General features: G+C 36.7%; 5 protein-coding genes and 1 long non-coding RNA gene across 6 annotated transcripts in view; 4 read left to right on the forward strand and 2 right to left on the reverse strand.

Moving 5' to 3' along the window:
• Positions 1-4: 4 nt before the first annotated feature.
• LOC110384133 (calphotin) lies at positions 5-4,937 on the reverse strand. Its single transcript, XM_064034315.1, has 3 exons — positions 4,849-4,937; positions 419-4,512; positions 5-17 (listed from the first exon to the last, which is right to left on the reverse strand). Exons 1-3 carry the CDS (start codon positions 4,849-4,851, stop codon positions 5-7), a joined length of 4,110 nt encoding a protein of 1,369 aa, XP_063890385.1. The 5' UTR covers positions 4,852-4,937.
• A 409-nt stretch (positions 4,938-5,346) lies between these two features.
• Positions 5,347-6,275, forward strand: LOC126056481 (uncharacterized). Its single transcript, XR_007512088.2, has 3 exons — positions 5,347-5,555; positions 5,645-5,821; positions 5,898-6,275. It is a non-coding gene; the product is annotated as an uncharacterized LOC126056481 (long non-coding RNA).
• A 373-nt stretch (positions 6,276-6,648) lies between these two features.
• On the forward strand, positions 6,649-7,120 carry LOC110384140 (endocuticle structural glycoprotein SgAbd-3). Its single transcript, XM_021345251.3, has 2 exons — positions 6,649-6,657; positions 6,770-7,120. The coding sequence occupies exons 1-2, from the start codon at positions 6,649-6,651 to the stop codon at positions 7,118-7,120; spliced, it is 360 nt and encodes a 119-aa protein (XP_021200926.3).
• Positions 7,121-8,548: 1,428 nt separating this feature from the next.
• On the forward strand, positions 8,549-9,798 carry LOC110384137 (putative uncharacterized protein DDB_G0281733). Its single transcript, XM_021345248.3, has 2 exons — positions 8,549-8,611; positions 8,827-9,798. The coding sequence occupies exon 2, from the start codon at positions 8,827-8,829 to the stop codon at positions 9,778-9,780; it is 954 nt and encodes a 317-aa protein (XP_021200923.3). The 5' UTR covers positions 8,549-8,611; the 3' UTR covers positions 9,781-9,798.
• A 3,151-nt stretch (positions 9,799-12,949) lies between these two features.
• LOC110384125 (uncharacterized) overlaps positions 12,950-25,362 on the reverse strand; it is a 30,662-nt gene continuing 18,249 nt past the window's right edge. The window contains exons 3-5 of the mRNA XM_021345232.3: positions 15,579-15,744; positions 15,093-15,214; positions 12,950-14,858 (exon numbers count right to left, since the gene is read on the reverse strand). Of these exons, the coding sequence (XP_021200907.2) occupies positions 14,103-14,858; positions 15,093-15,214; positions 15,579-15,744 (1,044 nt within the window). The 3' untranslated portion in view covers positions 12,950-14,102. The remainder of the gene's footprint in view (positions 14,859-15,092; positions 15,215-15,578; positions 15,745-25,362) is intronic.
• Positions 19,232-19,886, forward strand: LOC110384126 (flexible cuticle protein 12). Its single transcript, XM_021345233.3, has 2 exons — positions 19,232-19,335; positions 19,425-19,886. Exons 1-2 carry the CDS (start codon positions 19,327-19,329, stop codon positions 19,860-19,862), a joined length of 447 nt encoding a protein of 148 aa, XP_021200908.3. The 5' UTR covers positions 19,232-19,326; the 3' UTR covers positions 19,863-19,886.

Genomic DNA, 25,362 nt, shown 5'->3' on the forward strand with positions numbered 1-25,362 from the left:
AAGTTTAGGCGATGGAACTATGGGCAATGAAAATGGATGTTTCTTTACTAAGAAATGCTGAGGAGAAGCTGATTTTGGGATTATTACTTTTTTCTTATGTAGGCGTTGAGAGAACGGAGAAATAAAGGGTGCAAAGCTGAATAACCCCTGTCGTGACCCTGGTTTCAAAATAATTTCAGAGATTGGTGTCTTTTTGACAACAATATCGCGTCCCATGTTATAAAGATTTGGTCTGGAAACTTCTTTCAGCACAAATGAGTCGGAAAATTGGGGTGTTTTGATAGAATAAACTTTTTTTAGCTTTTCTAATACTAAAGGAGCCGACTCCAATCTTACACGTTCTGTTTCTTCTGGCGCAGAATATTTCATTTCTTGAATTGATTTCTCAAATTTAATTGTTTCTTCTAAATCTACTGACCTCAAGTCGGATTGCCCGTTGTTCCATAAAAATGAAGATGGTTCTGGAATCATAATTGCATCTGGACTTTCAACCAGCTCTTCATTGTTGACTAGAACTTCCGGATTAGAAGACATGTCTGCTGTGTACTCCCCTAATATAAGCGCATCATCAAATTTATTTTCTTCTTGTTCAAGTGATGGTAATACCGGTGCTTCTGGGATTATTGATAATTCCGAAATTAAGGGCTTAGGCTCAATGTCAATAGTAATCGGCTCGGATACAACAGATACTTCAGGATTTGTAGGATACTCGTCAGCAGGCACTTTAGTGATTAGTTGTTCATCCGATTTGATTTCTTCTCCAAAAACGGCAGGAATGTTATTAAATGACAGAGGTGGTAATACCGGAGCTTCTGGAATTATTGGTAATTCTGAAATTAAGGGTTTAGGCTCACTATCAGTAGCAATCGGCTCGGGTTTAGAAGGAACTTCAGGAATCGTAGGATGATCATCTGCAGACGCGGCTGTAATAAGTTGTTCTTCCAATTTGATTTCTTCTCCAATAGCAGCAGGAATGTTATTAAATGTCAGAGGTGGTAATACTGGAGCTTCTGGGATAGCTGAAAATTCTGCAGTGACAGGTTCAGGCTCAGTGTAAGTGATATCTATCTCGGGTTTGGCTGATAATTCGGGAATTTCAGGAAACACACCTGTAGGCTCCTTTGACATCAACTGTTCCTCTTTGATCTCTTCTTTAATAGCTTCAGGTCTGGAGAGTATTTCTGGTATATTGGGAAACACACCTGTAGGTTTTTGTGACATTAAATGCTCTTCAAATTTAATTTCATCTCCAAACATAGAAGGAACATCGGAGAAAGTCAATGGTGGTAAAACTGGTGGTTTTGGGATTTTTGTAAATTCCATAGAGCTCGGTTTGCTTTCAGTGTTAATAATTGTTATCTCTGGTTTGGCGAGAATCTCTGCAATGCTAGGATAAACACCTATGTTCTCACCTGGAATTACTTGTTCTTCCAACTTGATTTCTTCTCCAATAGCGGAAGGAATGTTATTAAATATCAGAGGTGGTAATACGGGAGCTTCTGGGATTATAGGAAGTTCCTGGTTAATTGGTTTACTTTCAGTATCAAAAACCGTGAAATCCGGTTTGATTAGCATTCCAGGAAGCGTGGGGTACACATCAGAAGGTTCTCCTTGCATCGATTGTTCTTCTAATTTTTGTTCTACTGTACTACCGAATGAAATCTTGTCGAATGCAAGAGGTGGTAATACCGGAGCTTCTGGGATGCCTGAAAACTCTGCAATGACGGATCTTGGCTCAGTGTTAATAACTGTTATCTCTGGTTTAGCGAGTAATTCTGGAATTTCAGGAGACATATATGTGGGCCCTTGTGAAATTAACTGTTCAGCTGATTTAATTTCTTCTGCAAAAGCAGAAGGAATATCAGCAAGAACCAGTGGTGGTAAAACAGGTGCTTCAGGTATTATTGGTAATTCCGGGAAGATTGGCTTATTTTCAGTGTTAATAACTGTTACCTCTGGTTTGGCGAGAATTTCTGGAATGCTGGGGTATACACCCGCGGGCTGGCCAGAAATTACTTGTTCTTCCAATTTGATTTCTTCCCCAATAGCGGAAGGAATGTTATTAAGTAACAGCGGTGGTAATACGGGAGCTTCTGGGATTATTGGTCGTTCCTGGTTAATTGGATTACTTTCAATAATTTCTGGTTTGATGAGCACTTCTGGTAGAGTGGGGTACGTACCAGTAGGTTCTCCTTGCATCGATTGTTCTTCTAATTTTTGTTCCACTGTACTACCGAATGAAATCTTATCGAATGCGAGAGGTGGTAATACCGGGGCTTCTGGGATGTCTGAAAACTCTGCAGTGACGGGTCTTGGCTCAGTGTTAATAACTGTTATCTCTGGTTTGGCGAAGACTTCTGGAATGCTGGGGTACGCACCTGAGGGCTGTCCAGAAATTACTTGTTCTTCCATCTTGATTTCTTCTCCAATAGCGGGAGGACTGCTATTAAGTACCAGAGGTGGTAATATGGGAGCTTCTGGGATTATTGGTAGTTCCTGGCTAAATGGTTTACTTTCAGTATCAAACATCTCTGGTTTGATCAGCATTTCTGGTAGAGTGGGGTACATACCAGTGGGCTCTCCTTGCATCGATTGTTCTTCTAATTTTTGTTCCACTGTATTACCGAATGAAATCTTATCGAATGCGAGAGGTGGTAATACCGGGGCTTCTGGGATGTCTGAAAACTCTGCAGTGACGGGTCTTGGCTCAGTGTTGATAACTGTTATCTCTGGATTGGCGAGGATTTCTGGAGTGCTGGGGTACGCACCTGAGGACTGGCCAGAAATTACTTGTTCTTCCATCTTGATTTCTTCTCCAATAGCGGAAGGAATGTTATTAAGCACCAGAGGTGGTAATACGGGAGCTTCTGGGATGATTGGTAGTTCCTGGTTAATTGGTTTACTTTCAGTATCAAATACCGTATTCTCTGGTTTGATGAGCATTTGTGGTAGAGTGGGGTATATACCATTGGGCTCTCCTTGCATCGATTGTTCTTCTAATTTTTGCTCCACCGTACTACCGAATGAAATCTTATCGAATGCGAGAGGTGGTAATACCGGGGCTTCTGGGATGTCTGAAAACTCTGCAGGTACGGGTCTTGACTCAGTGTTAATAACTGTTATCTCTGGTTTAGCGAGTATTTCTGGAATTTGGGGGAACACACCTGTGGGCTCTTGTGAAAATACCTGTTCTTCCCATTTGCTCTCATCACTAACAGCGGAAGGTATATTAGTGATTACAAGTGGAGGTAGTACCGGAGCTTCTGGGATGATTGTGAATTCTGGACCCAATGGTTTAGTTTGAATAACAACAGGTTTTGGTCGAGAAGGAATTACTGAAATTGTAGGGTACACTCCATTGGGCTTTTCTGAAATCAATTGTTCTTCTGTAATAAAAACTGGAATCTTATCAAATGCCAGCGGTGGTAATACCGGAGCTTCTGGGATGGCTGAAAAATCTGCAGCGACGGGCTTAGGCTCAGTGTTGATAAATGTTATTTCTGGTTTTGCGGATATTTCTGGAATTTCAGGGAAAATCCCTGTAGGCCTTACTGAAAGTAACTGTTCTTCTAATTTAATTTCTCCTCCAAAAGCAGAATCCACATTAGTGAGTACCATTGGTGGTAATTCCGGCGCTTCTGGAACTATAGAGAATTCCGGAGTAACGGGTTTAGGCTTCGGCAGGGGAGGCTGTACTGAAATTGTAGAATACCCATTCTTGTCCTCTTCTGAAATTAGTTGATTTTCCAATTTGACTTCTTCTCCAAAAGTCAAAGGAATCTTGTCAAGTGCTAGCGGTGGTAATACTGGAGCTTCTGGCATTAAGGGTAGTTCGGCACTGATAGGTTTAGGTTCAAGAAACACGCTTCCGGGCTTGCCTGAAATCAACTGTTCTTCCAATTTGATCTCTTCTCCAATAGCGGCAGGTAAATTATTAAATACCATAGGTGGTAATACTGGAGCTTCTGGTATGTCTGAAAATTCGGCAGTGATGGGCCTAGGATTACTGTTAATAACTGTTATATCGGGTTTGGAGATTATTTCTGGAACTGTGAGCTCTTCTAAAATTACTTGTTGGTCTAATTTGTCTTCTTCATCGCCAACCGCGGAAGGAATATCCGCAAGGGCCAGAGGTGGTAATAACGGAGCGTCTGGTATCACTTCTAATCCTGGTACATTTTGACTCGGAGCGTTAATAAACGGTTTTAAAATTTCTATTAATTTATCTTTCGAACAAGGCTGGTTCTTTAACAGTGATATCAAAGCTTCAATGTGAGATGGAATAAAATTGGGCCGAATGTTCAACTGTGGTTTGAAGTAAAAGTTTGCACCTTGATGTAGAAAAGCATTATCGTGGGAGTGGCCATTTTCTTCGGTGCCGCGTCCTGGCTGTGTATTGAAATTTTCGTTGACGGTAATTTGAATTGATTTAGGTTCATAGTCGATACTGCCTGATATTGCAGTTCCAAATATAACATTACCAACTAAAACAAAGAGAAATGTAGATGTACCCTGAAAAAAAATACAATAATATTTTAATTACAACAAAAACAGTAAAGGTGCAGTAGAAACCTATGATTGATTGTAAGAAAACAGTAATAAGAAACAGCATTATGACAAGTGCAACAAAAGTTAATGTATACGATAGATGCTACTTAACGTGAGATGCACTACATCTTTAAACATACGTGCTCATCAATGTTTACTTTTATTTAGATAGGTTTCTAATTTAGAATGTTTATTACAAGCATATACGAGCACTTTGTAACTGCCATTTAATTTTGAAATTTAACATAATAGTCACAACATTCATAACAAAATTGGGGTAAAATAATATATTGAACTTACCATGTTTGTCTGTCAAAGATGTAATTGAAGTGACCTAAAAATATTGTGCACGCATTATATACGTTGCAAAATTAATAAGACATGTATTAACTATAATTAGTTAATGTACATAGAAAGAAAGAAAGAAAGAAAGAAAGAAAACTTATTTATTGACACAAACCATACATACACATAGAAAAAACAAAATAAAAGGACAAAAGGTTGCGTCAAATAGGTCCAGTTCAGCATTATGCCAGACAGCTAGTGTCTGACGCTGGTTTTCAACTGGACCTATGCGGAGTTGCGGATGTCCATCGGTATGAACTGATTTATGCTCTATAGAAAAAAAAAAAATAATAAAACTACTAAACTATGTACTATTTAAAAAACAAAAAAAAAGAAACGTAAGTCATAATCAGAAGGATTAGTCACAAAAATTAAATAAAAATAAAAAATGGAGGTAAACGTAAATAAATTCATACCGTGACTAATCGCAATCCTGAGGAAGCATCGCTCAGTGACGATTTTATTTCACACAGATGAAATGTTACAGTGTGCACGCATTCAAAGAGCCGTAACTGGTTGCAACATCTGTTATCATTGCTCAGCGTGCCACCGTTCATTGCCGACATATAGTAATGAAGAACACAAACAAGCAATTATAAATTGTGAAATTGTGCAAAATCATAAAACAGTTTTTTTTGTTCGTTGCCAGCAGTCCACATTGGGTGAGTATATTTATAGTTAGTTATATTTTTTACCTACTACTTTTTCCTACATACAATTTGTTTTATTAGATATTAATTTTACATTTTAGGTACCTACCCTACGTTCTTGAGAGAAAAAAAACGTGTATTTGGTAATAAAAGCATTCAGGCGAAGGTACATAAGATGTTTGCAAGTGCAAAAGTCTACTTCCCTGTACAGAAATGATCACCGTGCACCACGTACACGCCGTAGGGTGCACCTATTGCCAGAAGGCCATACCCACAAGGTACGTATCGCTGCTATACGCATAAAGCACATGTGCTGCAATTTTCAATATTGTGACGGGTATTTGTTACTTTCAGGCCTCCAGACATGGCGCACCCATAACGCATCATGGCCGGTGACCCAAGAGAGACCAGGAATACTCAATTTAAGCTGTGAGAATACACTACACACATTACATACACATTAGCCTCACGCATTGTCATAAAACTACAATAGTATGCTAAGTGAGTGGGCGATATAAATAAGATTTATATCCATTTCTTATTGATATAATTTAAAATTTAGATAATAGAAATATTTGCCTTCGTCATATCGAGCTTCCGCTGCGCATCTACCATGTACTGCCGTAAACGTCTCTTAAAACTATCGACTGTGTTCATAACTCTAATAGGTGGTGGAATATTGTTCCACACTTTCGCTGCTGCATATCGGAAACTCCCTCTAAACGCCGTGGTTCTATGCGGCTGGATGCAAAGTTGTTTCGAGCATTGTCTTCTAGCGCATGTGCGGCTGTCATTAATCCAATTCAGCTTGCCATATAAGTAAGCTGGCTGTTGGTATTTAATGACTCCAAAGAGAAGACATGCTAAAAAAACATACTAGTTTAAGTAATGATCAATTTGTGATTGATCTAATTAAAATAATTCCTACCAAGTGCAAAATCTTCATAGTTCCGAAAGTGGGTAATTATAGACAATTATCGACCATTAGAGAAAATGTGCAATTGCGAAACATTGTTATATTTAAATGCTTTGTATTTCAAAAATATCATCATATCTTACAACTTCTTCATCTTAACAACAACTTAACAATTACTTCAATTCCATCATGAACAAGGTGAGTTATAAGTTTGAGTTTAGGTGAATCTAGAAAAAAAGACCGACCGTCATAAAACATGTCATTAATATCATGTGTAGTATTTTACAAATATCTTATTTATCTTCCACAGTTCGTAGTATTCCTCGCTGCTTGCATCCTCTCATCAGTATTGGCTGTGCCATTGAAGGAACATCCTATGCGGACGCTGCCGGCTTTGGAGCATGAAGAAATCCATGATCAGTTCGGTCAGTTTGCTCTCCGGTACGTGACACCTGAAGGAACAGTTGTTTCTGAGCGCGGTCGTCTCGTACCTACCCCTGATGGCACTGACTACGTCATGATCGTTGAAGGAGAGGTTTCCTACATTGATGATGATGGCAAGACTTATGTCACCAAGTACACCGCAGGTATTGATGGATACCATGCTGAGGGCAATCATTTACCCGTTGCGCCTAAAGTGCCTGAGCCGGAAGCGCATTAATTTAAGGCTTATGTTTAACTGATCACCAGATATAGTAACAAACAGCAGACAAAAATAGTAAATGATCACCAAAATGAAACTCGCATTTTAATGTAAAACTATCACCAATTTTTTAACACTTTGCTATCCTATTTAAGTGAAATTACTCCAAAATAAATCATGCGTAAGCCAAAAATAGTAAATGATCACCAAAATTAAACCACCATTTTAAAGTAAGATTATAACCAAAGTTTTTAAATTCTGCTATCCTATTTAAGCAAAATGAGTCCAAATAAATCATTATTATCCCAAAAGTAGTAAATGATCACCAAAAGTAGTAAATGATCATCAAAAAAGTTTTTACATCTTGCTATCCTTTTTAAGTAAACTGACTCCAAAAAAATAAGTTCGGCCTGATAAAATAAATGTAATAACATTATGGGGACCATTTTCCTGCACTAGCGTGGAAAATTGTCTATTGCATGCCGCTAAACAGTGCGATAAGAGTGTGCTTTCGAGGGAGTGTATTGAGAAACACATTCTTCTTCTTCTTTCTCCTGCCCTGTTCCCAATTTTACTTGGCGTCGGCGCAATATGTTATTTTCTTCCATTTTCCCCTGTCACTCGTCATACTGACACTCACGCATGCATTGCAAGCCGGACACATAACTTAATATGGCATCATAATACTTTATTTGGTAATAAGCCTACATTTTATGGCAATCACAGTGACTTATTTAGGGAAAAATAATACATTAATTTGGTCGTCAAGAGTTGGTGATCATTTACTAAATTTGGTGGTCGAATACAATTTAAAGTGAAGCCGTGACTAAAATAGCTGGTACTATTACATTTTTAGACTTTATTTTTCTGGTGTTCAGTAGATATTTCTGGTTGCAAAACTTAGGGTATCAAAGCATTTTATGGTGGTCATTATATTTGTTCCCTTAATTTAACAGTGAATATGAATAAACGATAAAAAAATATTTTAGTTACTTTTATTTATTAGATATATCCTTTCATTTTACTCCATATTATATACAAATCTATCTTAAATCTATAAGAGAAAGAATTATTGTCTGCTACGTATAAGTACACACGTTGTTACTTACTATAAATACTTCCCATTTAGCCTATACATATATCTATTTCACCACCATCCATACCCATCTCATCAAGGTATGCCTAACGCACAATAGGAATGAAAAATACTGTCACATAAAAAACGCAAGGTCTAGCCATTAGAGTGGGTTCAAGACAAAGGTTTATTTTATGACTACTAGGCAAGTCGCATTACGTTGTTATCACATTGTGGAAATTTCTAAATAAGGTTTCCAATCTTCTTATTACTGTTATTAATTTACATTGATTATACTGACCACAAATTATTTTGATCTTTCTAAGATGATTTTAATGCATTAACAATGATATAAACCATTAATAGGTTATCAATTTGATATATAAAAGATTCATCGCATCTTCGAAATAGTATTACGGGATCATCGAGTCACGGTAAGTTGTGATATTATTTCATATGAAGCTATCTTGGATTTACATTTAATCAAGTCACATTTTTTATTTATTTGTATGATGAATAGAAAACACTTTAAATAATAATCTGCCTTTTTTTTTGTTTTTTTATCAAATCTGTTGAAATTAAGTTCCAAAGTTTGAACCAGATAGAATTAAATCTGAAAACCATATGTAAAAAGAGCTTTTGATTACAGATGTATCTCCTTGGAGTTTTGTGTCTAGTGACAGTGGCCTTGGCTTTGCCAGCACCAGAAAAGCTCCATACTAACTTACCAGCTCTTCCGCCCCCACCTGCTCTTAAGTCAGAAGGTAAGAGCAGTGATGAATTAGCTGTTCTCGATCAAAGCCCAAAAGCTGAAAAGTCATTGGAATCCGCAGAGAAACCTAAAGAAGAGCAAGATAAATCGGAATATGAATATAAGCCCGACGATGATGTTAAAGTAATTGAGGAGGAACCAAAGGAATCTAAAGAGAAAGCTAAAGATTCTAAAGAATACAAAGATTCCAAAGAACAATGGAAACCTAAGGACTCTAAGGAAAAGTCACAAGAATACAAAGATTCTAAAGAACAGTGGAAACCCCAAGAATCTAAAGAGAATCTCAAAGATTCTAAGGAATACAAAGATTCCAAAGAAAAGTCTGAAGCTAAGGAATCTCAAGAGAAATCCAAGGATTCCAAAGAAAAGTGGGAACCTAAGGAATCTCAAGAAAAACTCAAAGATTCTAAAGAAAAATGGGAACCCAAGGAATCTCAAGAAAAACTCAAGGATTCAAAGGAATATAAAGATTCCAAAGAAAAGTGGGATGCTAAGGACTCTCAAGAAAAATACAAAGATTCAAAAGAAAAATGGGAACCCAAGGAATCTCAAGAGAAAGCCAAAGATTCTAAGGAAAAGTGGGATTCAAAAGAATCTAAAGATAAAGAAGAAAAAAAGAAAGACGAAAAAATAGACTTAGATTCGAGTGAAGACGGACCTGTTCTAGTTGAATTCATCAAGAGGCCATCGCTATCATCTTTTATTTCGCAAATATTCTCCAATTTCCATTTCCCTAGTATTTCGTGGCCCTCCTTCCTTAAGCCGAAACTTCGTTCCGATAAGGATTATATTAATGAAGAACCTATATATATCATCAAGGATCTATCCTAAGACCAAGATAACTGAAGATCATGGTATTGGGATTTCCATTTATATAACTGGAATAATAATTTGAAAAACTACATGTCTTACAGAAGAAGTGGCTCAACAAACGCTTCAGCAAAATAAATTGTAGCGTTTACTTTATATATTTTAATAAAAACATTTATTTTTAAACCTTTAATTATTATTCTATTCTACAAGATTAAATATTAAACCTGTTGTGGTTATTTAATCAGTACCTACATATAATTCCTCTTTTGCAATCCTAACTCTCTACAAGATTTTTTATTCTTGTTACTAGCGACCCGCTCCGGCTTCGCACGGGATAAAAGTGTTTCCCCACTATTTAATGTATGTTATTTATATTTATTTATTTTATTTATTTATTTATTTGTATAGAATGTAGGTACAACAATAATGGTCTTAGCTTAAAAAATATAGTTCCAGTACATTCTGCCTGTTGGCATACAAATTTTCTTACAATTATAGATTAGAGAAATCTTAAAATTCTAAAGTAGATACTTACAATTAAAAATAAGATCATGAAAACTAAATTATAATAACTGAGAAGAACAATAGGTTACAAGTCATCATTTAAAAAATCTGTAACGGAATAATAACATTTCTTAGTTAGCAGCGCGGACAGGAGGTTTTTAAATTTTCACATACATTTATTCATAAACCCTTCCTCTTTTATCACTCTATAAAAAAAACTGCCTGGAAATCGGTTGCGTAGCTTTAAAAATTTAAGCGTACAGAGGGACAAGGGGACATAGAGACAGAAAAAGCGACTTTGTTTAAGAGGTACATATATTAGGTAGCGACACAATGATTCACATCATTAAATAGGATTGACATCAGGTAATAAATTAAAATCGTCAGTTTATGTCGATCTGTATTTATATTGAAATCTGCTTTTAACTTGATATTTAATTGGCCGATGTTTGCTGCATTAAAGATAAAAAATTGAATAAAACACAATAAATATCAGCCGAAACTGTTTATTTTCAGAACAAAACTTATTTTACTTTCCGTATCCGTCGTACCAAGGTGACAAAGTAGGCACCGGTGGCGGCGGAGAGTTATACGTTCGTTGCGTGGTTTTAGGCGTTTTGATGCGTCGAATGGGTGTTGAATGCATATCATTAACGTCGTCCAATCTAAATTTGTAGCTACCTCTATTTACAGGTCGAGAGTTGTGACCTGTAGACGGAATCTTTTTCACCTTTTTAATTATTTTATTTACTTTAACATGCCCATTCTGTCTACGTAATGGCGGTACGTGCTGTGATGGCACTGAAACAAGTTTCTGATTAGAGTCATGATTTGTGTGAAGAGTTTTAGTAGCAGAAGATTCTGAAATTGTTTCAGCGGTTGTGGGAGACGTGTGTGCCTCATGATGAATATGATGATTTAAGTGACGAGTTCCGTATTTTTCGGCGAATTCTTCAGCTACTGCATCTTCAGTCGTTGTCGTCAAATTTTGTTGTATCTCGTGGTGAATATGGTGCGGTATCGACGCATGATTTGTTAAACGAGTTCCGAATTTTGCGGCAAATTCTTTAGCTATAGTTTCAGGCGTTGTGGGCAATGTTTGTGGTATCTCGTGACGGATAGGATGTCTTAAATTCTGAGGATGCGATCCATGAGATAATGAATGGAGGCTAATTTTAGCAGAAGCTTCTTCAACCGGGATTACGGGCGTTGAGTTTGAGATATGTACTTCCCGATCATTAGGTGATTCTTGTGCCAATAAATGAACTTTACTTGAGATAGTGGATACTTCAGCATCAGCTACTTCAGTTGTTGTGGGCAAATCATGGACATGATGATGATGACTAGGGTGCTTCAACTGATTAGATTCTGAATCATGTATGGGTGCTATTGAAGATACAGTTGAAGTAGGAGCTCCATCAAGTGGATTTTCGGGTGCTATACGCGATTTATTTACATCATGGTGACCAGAGTGCCTTATATGAGTAGGTTTCGTGTCATGTGCCAATAAATGATGTCCACTTGGAGTAGAAGATTCCTCAATTGAAATTGTAGATGTTATAGGCGATGTCTTTACTTCATGGTGCCTATGACCAGGTTTCGAATCATGAGTAGATAAATGAAGTTTGGATTCAGTCGACAATTCCATGACAGGAGCTTTCGATGTTACGGGCGAAACATGTAACTCACGATGGACAGGATGTCTGATATGTGTTGGGTTCCATTCATGAGTCGGAAAATGGAGCCCAGTTAAATCAGAACCATCATTGTTTGGAGATTTGTTCCATTTTAGTGTACCACGCGAGGATTGGTGACCGTGAATGTGATTTGTTAGGATAGCTGATCGATGATGATTCAAGTAGTCCCAATAACTGGGCGGGAAATGCGGGCTTTGGTTGCTGTGTAATTTTGGTACTGGTGGCATCGGTGGCAAGGTTGAGGCTACTTCTTCTTTTTCATTACGATGGTGATTATCTAGCACCTTCATGGAAGTTTTCAATTGGCCATTGTTCACATCCTGGTTTTCTTCTTGCCCATTAAGTATATTAATGTCTTGCAGTAGCTCTGTTGTTGTTGTGGGCGTTGTTGTTGGTTGTTGGATGTTCATGTACTTACCAATTTCTTCGTCTCTTTGCTCAACTTGAGGCTCTTCATCTTTTCTCTTTTGTTCATAAAGGTAACTGAATTTGTAATCAGGGTTTGGCAAGTTTATGCTATCGAAGTAGTCCGAGGGAACATTGGAAGACTCAGAATTCGATAGTTGATTTTCATGTAATATTACATGTGGATTTTGAGCCAAGTCTTTTGCTAAACATTGCGTTATAAAGAGAATGCATATTGATTTCACAAGCATTTCAACGTTTCTGAAACGAAAAAAATGTGTTAATTACCAATTACCACAATACAATAACACAAGATATCTGCTATAATGTCGGAATAAATAATGAGCTTACCTGAATGGAATGACACTGACCTATTAAGTATGGAAGTGGTTCACTTTTATATATAGAAAATCATTAATTACAGAAACAGGATTGAGTGGATATGTCGCAATACACCTGGGTCGTTAGTAAAACTGCATAGTGCATGGTTGTGCAATGTGTCTGACGTAGTCTAGTCATACTAGTTGCTACTACTTTCCAAACTTAAATTAAATTGAGTAATTGCGAAATAAAACAAGACGTTGTTAACAAATTATTTATGTAGGTTCGTACTTAAATTAAAACAATAAAATTAGTATAAATACATGCTGTGCAATTTTACATAATAATTAAAAGAAAGTACAGTATTAAAAACAGTAGGCATTAAGTTAAGAATTTAGATTACACACAAATAATTTTATTACAAATAACAAATTTAAATTATTACCCACAGCACTATCTCTAGTCATTGCAACAAGTTGTCATTGATTTTTGAAAAATGTTTCCTAAAAATGACAAATTATTCGCAATAACATATAATAACATGCACCCGGCTTAGTATATTTATTTATGAAAGGGTACGTAGAATAACTGACTTATTGGTTTACATAAATAAACTATATAAATCGTTTTAGAACACGTACTTGTGAAGTTAAAAATATATGTTTAGTGACTACATAGTTGTGCTCCATGAAATAATTACTGCTCTTGATCCTCGTTACTGATATATTGAAGTTACACACTTTAAAAGGTTATACCAGAATCATTTAGACGTAAAGCTGCGCCTACGCCGTCCATTTGCAAGGAAATCCATTTAGATGACAATCAAGATGAGTTCAAAGACCTTACAACGTTTATAGACATAATGACCAGTGGTTGTCCTTCTTTGATGATAATTTCAAATAAATTAACGGTATTTTTTGTATTATTTAATTTTACATAATATTCAATATGTTGATGTAAATAACACAACGTAACGTCACAGTTTCACGATATTCATATGTGTTAACCATATTTTATTACAGTTAAGTTTATACATAGGTAGGCATAAGATATATTGTTGATAACTATTATGATGTTTACAATAGCATATAATTTATTACCGGTATACTGTACTTACATTTAGTACAATGGCACTGAAAAATAAGAAATAAAGATTTTTGTATGTGAAATAAACAGTCACAAACAAAAATCATTTCAGTTAATTGACTTAAGTATTTTATGACCCAAACTCTTTTGTCGTACAATAACACTTACTTACATTTATCAATTTAATGGCTAAGACTTGTTCGCATCGTTCGATTTAATCGTTTTGTCTCCTTTATAACATAAATAGTTCATGGGAACTAACAATACTGATAAATAAATAATTAGGTAACTTCAAATTCTCACATGCATGTACACACATTTGCTACATCAATTCACGGGTCTAGGGTCATAGGGGGTCGCATCGTGACCCACATACCTATTGTTTTTGCGTATTTGGAAGCCTTCACCAGGCGCAGTATTGTAGTATATCACTCGACGAATACCGAACGGGTCTACATAACCGAAACTTCCAGTCCTCTCGTTGGTGTCGCCACCCTCTTCTTCATGGTACTGCTTTGGGAGGTAGTAGCGGAATCCGTTTCTCCTGAACGCCGTACCGTCGTACGTCGAGAACTGAGGAGTGTAGCCATCGCCAATTTTGACTCCTGATTGTTGTTGCTGTTGAAGTTGTTGCTGTCGCCTCAGCCAGGCATCAGCGTGTCTGTACGAATTAGGATTATACACATCATAGCGTTGGCTGTCGCTGGCGTGATACTCATCATCCAGCGTGTTAGTGTTAGACGAATCGTAGTCATACGGACTGCGCGTCGTTGTAGCTTCACTAGCTGTGATCGGCGTCACTGTAGGTCTGAAGTCGTAAGTTGTAGTTGACGAGTCGATAGAATTAGGTGACACGAACACCTGTGGTGTGGACGTTGGATGTGGGTATGTTGGGGGCGCAGGGGTTACTGATACTTCGTGAGGGTAAGAACTTGGCGGGCCATATGATGAAGATGGCGGTGGAGCTGCAGTGGAGGTGGTGTACCGCGGGGGTCCACGATTGCGGTGTACTGCAGGTGCTGGCGCTGGCGTGATCCCATAGCCAGAATCTGTCGGCGCAGTCTTTGCTATTTGCAAGGATTCCTGAAATAAATGCAAAAATTATATTAGGTTACAATACGTTATAAAATATGTAAAAGAAAAAGACGAATATATGTGTCATTTCATGACAAAAGGTACCTTATGGACTTTGGCGCTTAAGTCATTTGGAGATACAAATTCTACAATCTTGCTTAGACTAAAAAACATAATGTCGTAAGTGCCAACACCCATAAGGTACCTTAAGGCGAACTGACACATATTGTTGTAGGTACGTACTCCAATTGGTCGGTTTTGTCCAACGTAAACCGTTTTGGATTTATAAATCCTGTAGCCTTGGTTGTCAGCTATGTAATCCTGGAGACGCAAGTAACCATCTGCTCCCACCCAGCCTGTTGTACCTGTAAATTAAGCATTACACATTAGTAATGCATGGGAACATAATTATAATCTTAGCAATACCTTTTAGACCGTGTTGCTGAAAATAGTTTCGAATAAACATGGCCTGACAAGTTTTTTTTTTGTTTTTAACGAACTAAAACATTTTTTTAGAAGTCTTTATACCTTATCAAGTCTCTGCTATTGAAAATGCCGCCTACAAGAACTTGTAGCGTTGGGACAATGAACTACAAACTATGTGTAGGCCGAAAACATTTTAATATAGACAATGGAACTCCTATACAAGTTTGTTATGCTCTATATTTAGTGCGAACTTGAAATTCATAATTAATCAAGTGCCCATAAATGTTTGAAATTCTTACTTACCAACAACGGATCCATCTTTAAGCCTTCTCTCCTTACGATATTGGCCGTTGTGTGTCTGGTACAAGAAGTAACGTTCGTCATCATCATCAGTTTGTATGTGGAACTGGTCTGGGTCTTGCTGAGGACTGTAGCCGTCTAATGCGGCCAACACACCATACGCACACACCTGTAAAATAAACACACTTTATATTGCACACTGTTATATAAAAGTCTAGATTTCATCTAACATTAACACAGTCTTGCAGTATTGCATTATATATCTGGGACAAACAAAATAATTAGGCACAAACTTTTCTTAAAGAACATTGTGCAGTTTACTATTTTTCGTAATGTTTCAGTTGCATACATATTTTAAACGTAAGAATTCAGTGCTCAACGAAAGTAAGAAAGATGATTAATTTATTTAAAGATACAATGTCCATGACTCATAACAGTCAAAACAGGCGATTTTATTATAATGGACTTATGTGACCTCTGATATATTTTCCTGGACATATGCGAGCATAACCTTGTCAAAATATTACAAGTTCACCGTATAAGTCATACCTAAGAGATGATCTATATGTAACTTTGTTTATGCTCAAGAATGTAAGATAAATTAGTGCTGGAAATACCAATCTTATTGTTTCAGCAAAATAGCTACTGAGTCAAACGTATGTTGTCTGTCATACTTTTTCCCCGTATGAAACCTATACTTATCTATTGTCTTTATTATAAGTAGCTTACTCTAGTCTATGCATTATAATAACAATATAATGTTGCTTATTGTGGGTTAAGACAAGGTCTGCAGTAGTTGATTACTGATTAGTGTATAGTTTCAATCGCGGGTTAGACGAGCGTGGGATTAGGGATTGTTGGTAATAGCTGTTTATTAAGTGGTGTCAAGGACCGCTTGAATAAACTTGATTAATGTTATTGCGTTATTATCTTTTGTACACGTAAGTGAGCATTGTCACACATCAGCTGTGAATTCTGTGGCCTAGTCGTACTGTCCTAGTTGGGATAGTAGGTCTCGGATTTATAACGATAGCCTTTGTCTTGTGCATTAAGTATACGACAGCAAAAAAATGGTAGAAACAATGATGCGTTTCATAAAATATTTAGTGTCTAAAACAAATAAAGTTATGAAAACGTGGTTACTATTCAGGTAACCCATCTATAATAATTACGAGCAGTATTTAAGTTTACCGATGAAAAACGAAGTTTCCTGAAAATAAAATAAAAGGTTTCATTCAAGATTTTCTTATAGGGCCTTTTCGTGTCAAGTGTGAACCATGAGCTGTAATTAGGCGTGACTAATAAGATGTAACAATGTTTATATTCAGCACGCGATGTTTTCCTAGTTAGGTAGACATGTGCCTCCTCTCGCGATGTGCACTACCCGTAAAATCGGGCAACTGACAGACAATAGCTCTGCCACGAATTAGAGACGGAATCAGTAATTTGTTAAACAATAGATGTTAACTCAGCCCCGAAGGTCGAGATGAAGAAACAAAATATACGATCCTACCATTAATATGGAAAAAATACAATGAAAGTCAAATTCTGGCAACCATTTCAACCGTCCGCGTCGCCACTTCGGCTAACTGTTTTACATCTTGTTTATTTCAGATATCCTCGCGATTTTGAATATTAAAAAGGTGAATTTAAATATCCTTGCACAAAAAATTCTTCCTCATCACTTTCGACTTGGAGCATACTCAACGAGTCAGCCATTGTCACGTTGCCACATAACTTTAAATATTCAAAGAAATCAGTAGATAATGCAAGTAAAATGAGACATGGTGATGGCGCATCGTATGTTCATGTTGGGTGTGACATCTTCCTTATAAGGAAATGTCCAAGTCCGACGTTAGAAGGACTAACCATGTCAGCCTTACTCACAGATAGTGTCATGGAATATCAATAATGTGTTGGTGCTTGCCTACTTGTGGTGCCTACCGCAACAACCTCGGGACATACGTGGGTGGGGAACTAAGGACCTACGCGGAAACGTTAACATGCATGACTAAATAACACATTGTACAATAAAAACTAATTCACGAATGTTCTTATTTGTTTCAAAGTAATCGTTGGCAGTTTCCGCCTAAATTCTTTGTAACTATTGTTGTAATTACTTATTTGTTTTGCATGTCAAAGTGTCTGACCGGCGTCTATGATTTAAATATTATTTTGATTGAGAGGGCACTCAATTTCGGCCACGTTTATGGCAATGAATCATATCACCTTGAATAAGACCTTAGGTGCAACGTTTTATTAAGCCCTGCAGCTCAGAGGTGAATGTTGATAAATGTTACAAATTGTGACGAAACGTTTATGACAGACATTGAAAAAAAGATCTTAGATCCTTGGCATTATGTTACCTATAGACGTAATTGCAACTGGTTTTATTTTAGATAAAGCCTTCTTTTTTTTCATAATCAGGCCGCCTATAAAGACCGAGCGATTAAATCTTGATTATTATTGATGTATCATTTAAATCAAGTCTGTTTTATTATTCAATACTCAGTTATTATTAATTGTTTGATTACAATCAGCCTACAGCTGACCGTGGGTTTTCCCCGATACTTGTAATAACTAAATATTGGAGACTAGGTACAGATTTTCTCAAGCAGATCATTGCAATTCTCATTGTATAAACTAATGACGTCACTTACTTTACATAAAATTGAGATAACACAAAGTTAACTATTTCAATTTTTTTTTTCGAGGATACATTTTTTGTTCCATTCTTGAATATGACTGCGGTTTCAGGAAACCAGGAAACCAAAACACAACAAAAACAAATTTTAATTAGAAAATAATTAATTTTGATGAGTACCCGGATACATTAAAATAATTTAGTTATCTCTTTACAATAGGTGCATCATTTTGACGTCATCTCGTTGTTAATTATGTTGCCGTGTTATTGTTATATGTAAATGTTGTACTGACACATTATAATTATACAAATCCACAAAAAAGGTATGCTGCGAATCTAAGAGATTACAATGAGGAATTGTGAATCCATATTTGGTACGACATTAACTGTTTACAAAGGTATGAAAAACATCTGGCGTGAAAAATTGACGTTGCTTGTGTACAGATTTTTCTAGGAAGAAGCCTATTTCTATTTTGTTAAAACAACGTATACGCTGTACCTGAATACATACAGACAGGTGGTTATATATACGTCCATTATATTCGAGGACAAATCATGTGTTGAAGTACATATGGAATTACAATTTGTCAGGTGTGACATACAAGTTAAAACAGCTCATAACTTCGTATTAAATAACACGCCTTTGAAACTTTTCTGAATTACAATTTTGAAATTAACATTTAAAACGTACAACTAACTAACCTATTGACAAAGTAGTTAAAATGGTCTGTTCAAGTATAAAATAAGTAAATACATAATGAGCGGTAAACTTCAAACGTTACATAATTGACTTCTAGGACAACGTGGTAATGTGCATATAAGTATTATGAGGCAATTCCAATCATAATATAATCCGGTACTTAATAATTGAACAAGTTACTACATTACTGTTGTAATTAGCCAAATGTACTAATATGAAAGTACTCTCATTACTAACGATCCTCTGTACAGGTTCATCAATTACACCTTCCTAGTACTCATTTGCAAAAACTAATTAAGTCAAGTATATAACTTCTTGCTTTTGGGACAAATGGTATCAGTTTGCGATTTGAGCAATACACATCGTATCTCCTCATTTCTTACAACTTCAAAACCATTTCTTTCAACATGAAATTCGTAAGTATTCTTTGATTAACTGGTTGTTTTGGCTAGATATTGACTTGCATTGGTCGATATTTACTGTTGTTTTATTTCTATGTTTACAGTTCGTGGTAGCTGTATCCCTCTTTGCCGTGGCATTGGCCGCACCATCGGGTCCTGATGCAGCTCTCGAAGCACGTCGGAGGCTACCCGCCCTGGAGCACGAGGAGGTCCACGATGAGTTCGGTCAGTTCGCTCTCCGGTACGTGACAGCTGAAGGCACCGTGGTGTCAGAGCGTGGCCGCCTCGTGCCTTCCCACGATGGTACCGGCTACGTCATGATCACCGAGGGCGAGGTCTCGTACATCGGTGATGACGGCAAGACATACGTCACCAAGTACACCGCTGGTCTTGACGGCACACACGTTGAAGGCAACCACCTCCCAGTGTCTGTGACCCCTGAACCCGTTCCTGCTGTGGAACCCGTCCCTGCTGCTGCACCAATTGTTGCCCCTGAACCCGTCAAAATTCTAGCCAAGCCCATTGAATTTATAAATTTGTAATTGTGAAATAAAGTGTAAAACGTTAAAAAAATAATTGTTTTCATTCACTATACACCTAGGTAATTGCTTTCCGCTGTGTCATATCCTCAGGGTGACGTTATGTCCACTGAATCACTACCTCGAATTTGGTCTACTACTATAAATGGTCATAAAAGTACTGGAATTATAGCCCGACTGTGTTGGCGTCAGCGGCGCCTGGATCGAACGCCCACTCGGCGTGGCCTAAAGCCTAACGTACAAATTCTGTTAGGGTCACCTTAGCGATCAGTTACAATGGACCCTTGCTATGAACTGAATTTTGATTATTATGTGTACGACTTCCAACATTTTTCTCTTTTAACACTTTGTCAAGCTTCAAAGACCATGATATGAATTCGTTACAGATTAAAAAAAATAGATAGATGGATTACAATAATTATAGACTTCCGCAATAGTATTTTTTTGCTGTATGTTTTTGTGCACATTTAAGACATTCATGGTTATCAATTTACAATTAAAATATCAATCAATAGAATAATTACTTGCGACAGATATACGAGATATGAGATCAGCCTGCTTACTGTGGTATTAGTGTGTGGGAGACAAGTTATTTATCCACATGTAATTGAGCTGAAGGCGTACTAGTGCATGCTGAGGTTCTTGCGTATCTGGTCGACGGTGGTGACCGTACAACTCGTGGGTGTTGCCAAAGGCGTCGCGTGGGCTCTTAGGGCGCGCAAATCCGCATTCAACGAAATACTGGCAACCTTGCTAATCATGGGTAATTTACATTCCTTATAAGACCTTCATTAGTCGCCTACAAAGCAGATTTTAGTCCTAATAAGCAACATTGGATGACGTAGTGAGTGGGTGTGTCGTGGTCATTAGAAACTTGGTTAAAATACATTTTCTTTACCACGATGATAGGCTCATTTGACTAGTTTCATTTTTTCCTCATTATGATTGCTAAACTCTACATCATCTAGGTTAGTGGGTTTGTATAAATTTGTGTGATGCTGTTAATGGTATGTATTGCTACAATTTGCTACTGATTTTTAAGTAGGCTGTAAAATATTATTCAATCCGTAAATTAGAATATTTTCCGTTTTAGCGCGAATTAAGGTTTGCGGTTAGAGTCGGAAATGCATGTTTGATGTTGTTTAGTTGTGGGAATCAGTCATGGATTTGGAATAAACACATTACCATTAAACAAATCTTTAGGAACTGATGAAAGGAACTGACTTCTTTGAACACAATGGGTTTTATTATTCGGAAAAGCTGTAAAGAAGTTTACTGCAGGAAGTTTGCATTAAGTTTGAAAGTATATGCGTTGTTAAAAGAGTCATTAGACACTGGCCATTAAAGCCGCATGTGTGCAATGCGTTTGTCGCGGCGATGTGACTGCGGACGCCGCTCTGTCGCCAGTGCATACGCATTCCTTACCGTATACTGCTAATGCTTATTATAACTGTAACGTATTGCTGCAAGTACTGCATATGAACGAACGTAGCTTTAATCCCGCATTCTAGATTTAAAATAAGGGTTTCCTGTAAAGCGAGTAATAATGTTGCATACAGAATCGAGTTTTGCATGCAGTGCTGTCGGATGTCTGAATTTAAATTGAGCAAATAATCATGTTTAGAATTTAGACAAGCTTGAGAAAAGACGCGTCTGTGGGTGTTGTGGTTATTGCAATTAGACGAGGTTGTTGAGACGACTTGCAAGTGTCTAAATGCAATTTGTAAATGGCAGTTGAATTCGTAATGCTATACTCGCTTGAAAGAGACTTTCATTGGCAGATTTTGAATTGATACATATTAATTTCTGCATAGATAATTGGTTAGTTATCGTCATCGGATCTAATTAAAGTGTATCACGTTACGTTAGTTATGTTACACATGTTATTAAAAGTGGGTGAGCATGCGCGTTACATCTTCCGCACGTCTATCCATCCGTTTCGTGCGCGGAGTTCCGTATAAACAATGAAAGTGATGCGCGAGCGACTCGCCAGCCACAATGCGCGAAGGTTCTCACGCGACGAAAGTTGATGACGTAATCACATGACAACGTGATGGCGTGTGTGCTGCGTTTGAGCAGCTTTACTGTTCATTATCATGTGCGATAGATAAATTGCGCTTGATTGATGCGGTCGCTGTGCAGGTAGCTACCGCTGATGTGGAGTAGACAAAAAATGGTTTAAGAATTAATTTTGAAATGTTATTGATATTTAGATAGTTCTCTTGTGTTATGTACCTATGAGGGACGTAGGGAAGGTACGTTTGGGATAACAAAATATTAAAATAAAGAACTGTAGACTTTATTATTGATCAATCTATTTATTTAGAGCGCTATTGTCTACGAGGTCTATAACTCACGACTCAATAGGTAGATTTTCCATTTTCATACTCATACTTCTGTACTTTTGGATTTATAACATTCTACAATTTGCATTCATGAAAAATGTGGTTTTTCCAACAATTTCTATAAGTACGCCAGTTGAAAATTGGTGCGTGGGATTTTGTTTCCAAGTATGTTCTGAAATATTTTAAGTTATTTACTGTCACTAACGTGCCACCAGAAATATAACCATTTAGCCATTAAACACTTATTGAACCATTTATTTCATGTGAACATGCCAAACCTTTATTTTCCGATTTATTTTTATAAAGTATTCAATAAACGCAGCGCTTGAATATTTATTGAGTTGGTTTGCTATAGGTAATTTTGTATTGAATTCTTACGAAGTAATCTATCTAGGTATTAAGTAAGCGTGTTACGGCGCGGCCCTCACGCGCACATGTATCGTTTATTTCGTTCCAATTTGCTAATTTCTGGTTCCGCACCTCAACAATTTTATATAATGAGCGCAAAAACTTGTACCTCGGAGTCTATAAATAATATGTAATTGGATACCAGATATATGCACCAGAATACCGATTTATTTTCTTGACCTACTTTTAACAAGTTTTTTTCTTATTTAGGAACGTAATTTTGATTTATTGAGCGCATGTATATGGATATACCGGAGGTAAATTAAAGTAGGTAGTAATGGAAAGTTAAATCAAATTAAAATTACCATTGACCATTAACATGCCTCGAAACCAACCTGTTAAATATTGTTACATAAAATCAGAAAAAAATTAACACAAATTGAGAGGATGCAATGTTTTTCTCAAATGCGACAGATCCGCGTTTGATGGCATGCGCAAGAGTTGTACGCTAACCAAATTGACATGTCCGTTCGGAAGTCACATTAGCATATATTGCATCGTTGTTACACAATATACCTATTGCACAACCCACCGGGACACTTCGGCATGTACTGAAATATTATGTACTTTCTAATTGTGATCCTGCGCCGGTACACAAACAAAATCTTGAGTAGGCGCCTTGAATTCTAACTACCTGCTTGATTAGCTTTGGTCTAGTTTATCCAAGTGAGTCATCGTTGTTTAATTGGTATCGTTTGGTGACCGACATAGAGATTATAATTTTGTGGGTTGGATCCGCTTTTAATTCAGATCAGATTTAAAGGAAGTAAGTAGTATGGATCAAGTCGGTTTTTCTCGTTTAGTTAAATCTTATTTGAGGAATATACTTATTACTAATTCAAGATATTATATTGAAATCAGATCTATTTATGTAGCCAGACCATTAAAACGTGTTTGTCAATATTCAGCTCTAATTTAATTTCGATATTAGGGCGAATGACCGATTAATGGTAGGAATAGCGTGTTGAAATAACATTTAAATATCAGACGAGTTGTCGCGAAATGCAGTTAAAAACGTTAAAAGGTTTATGAATCGAGTTCTTATTTTTATTTATTTTTGTCCATGATCTGAGGCGGCTCTATTTTTCACGTACCCAAGATAAATAACCCTGTCTAGATAAATGGGCAATCGAACACATTTTCAAGTTGGACCTAGTAGGTATGTAGTAGGTACCATATTTTAATTAAGTCAATTAGTTAACAAAATAACAACTTTTCTTTCATTAATCTTAATCAAGTTACTATGTCTGTGAACAGATTTACAATTAAGATAACTTACCGTAATAACACCAACAATTTGTACCAACCATAAGAAGATTGCTATTGTTATTTAACTTTTGTTTTGGTATCGAGAGATGACGTAGAACTACGCAAATTCCCATACTTGAATTTTCTGCCGGCTACCATTTTCATCTAATTTATATTAATGGCATAATTTCATTCAACAATGTGGCAATGAGCCAACTTATAATATGCTGATTATTTTTGTGTTTCCCACCTTTCTCCTACAACTATTATGTATACTCACGTTTACACGAGCATAACAATGTTACTTGACTAGACGTAAAGTTTGAAATGGTATGACTGTCAAACGATATACGGAGCCGTCTCACTAATTATACAAATGTTATTATATAATCCATTCTGTTTATTGTTTACGGTGTGACTAGAAGACAGGTTGCGGAATCAGGACGTGTAAGGGCAACAAGACAGAGCTTGGCTGTACCACGCTGACCACTTTCACCCAGTTACGCTGATTGTATTTTACAGTGTTATTGTACACGAACAAAACGATGGATTTAATAAGCTACAGTTAAAACTTTTATTGCCGTGCCTCATAAAATGAATGATGTCATATTGCTGAACGACAACTTTCTTGCAAGTGCCAGCTATCTGTAGCTAGATTTGCTCTTATGACATTATTTTTTATTGAGTTGTACCTAGATGAAACTCGTTTGCTCGTTTGGTACATAATTTGATATGTGTATCCGTGAATGCCAAATTACATATAGGTACCTATTTAGCTTATACAATTTCGAAACTTCCTAACCTTTTTCGTACAACCTTAATAGGATGTCGTTTGAAATCACCATGAAATTGGGTTTTTGCATAATTAAGCCAATTGACACACTTACAAGATATCGTGATCAAGCCATAGTTCCTTGCTCCATCAATTACACTGCACTACGGTACATATAAGGCTACAGAGGTACAATTTACCAACAGTACCAAGAGATTGCAATCTAAATCGCACTGTTGGTTAATAAATCAAATGGCTGGTGGAGCAACCCGTGTGGTTTCGGCTTTTATTGACTCCAATGACAAATGATTTCAAACGGTGCACTTAATGGTGTAACACATTTTGGAAACCATAGCTTACGGTATATTGATCACGCATTAGGATAATAAACTGAATGTAAGTCAAGAACACTATCTAGCTCTCTATTTCGAAATGGACCGGAATGTACAAAATTAATATATTTTTCTCATTAAATATAAGTAGTTATTGAATCACCGTTTTTAAGAATTTACGAAATGTCTAATTAGTGCCAGTTATTTATAGTTCTTCTACCTCCAGTGTCTGCTAATTGTGGATTCAATTTGTTAATTATTCTATTATTTAAGTCTGGGTCTCAATTATCCAATTTTAAATGGTCCTAGTTCGGAATTCACTGAACTAGATTATCCTTCTAGCGCGCCTTGTCTTTCATGGATATCCGTGAGCTTATGTTTTTGATACGAGTTCAGTT

The sequence above is a fragment of the Helicoverpa armigera genome, chromosome 4, assembly GCF_030705265.1.
Source record: "Helicoverpa armigera isolate CAAS_96S chromosome 4, ASM3070526v1, whole genome shotgun sequence".
Lineage (NCBI taxonomy): Eukaryota > Metazoa > Arthropoda > Insecta > Lepidoptera > Noctuidae > Helicoverpa > Helicoverpa armigera.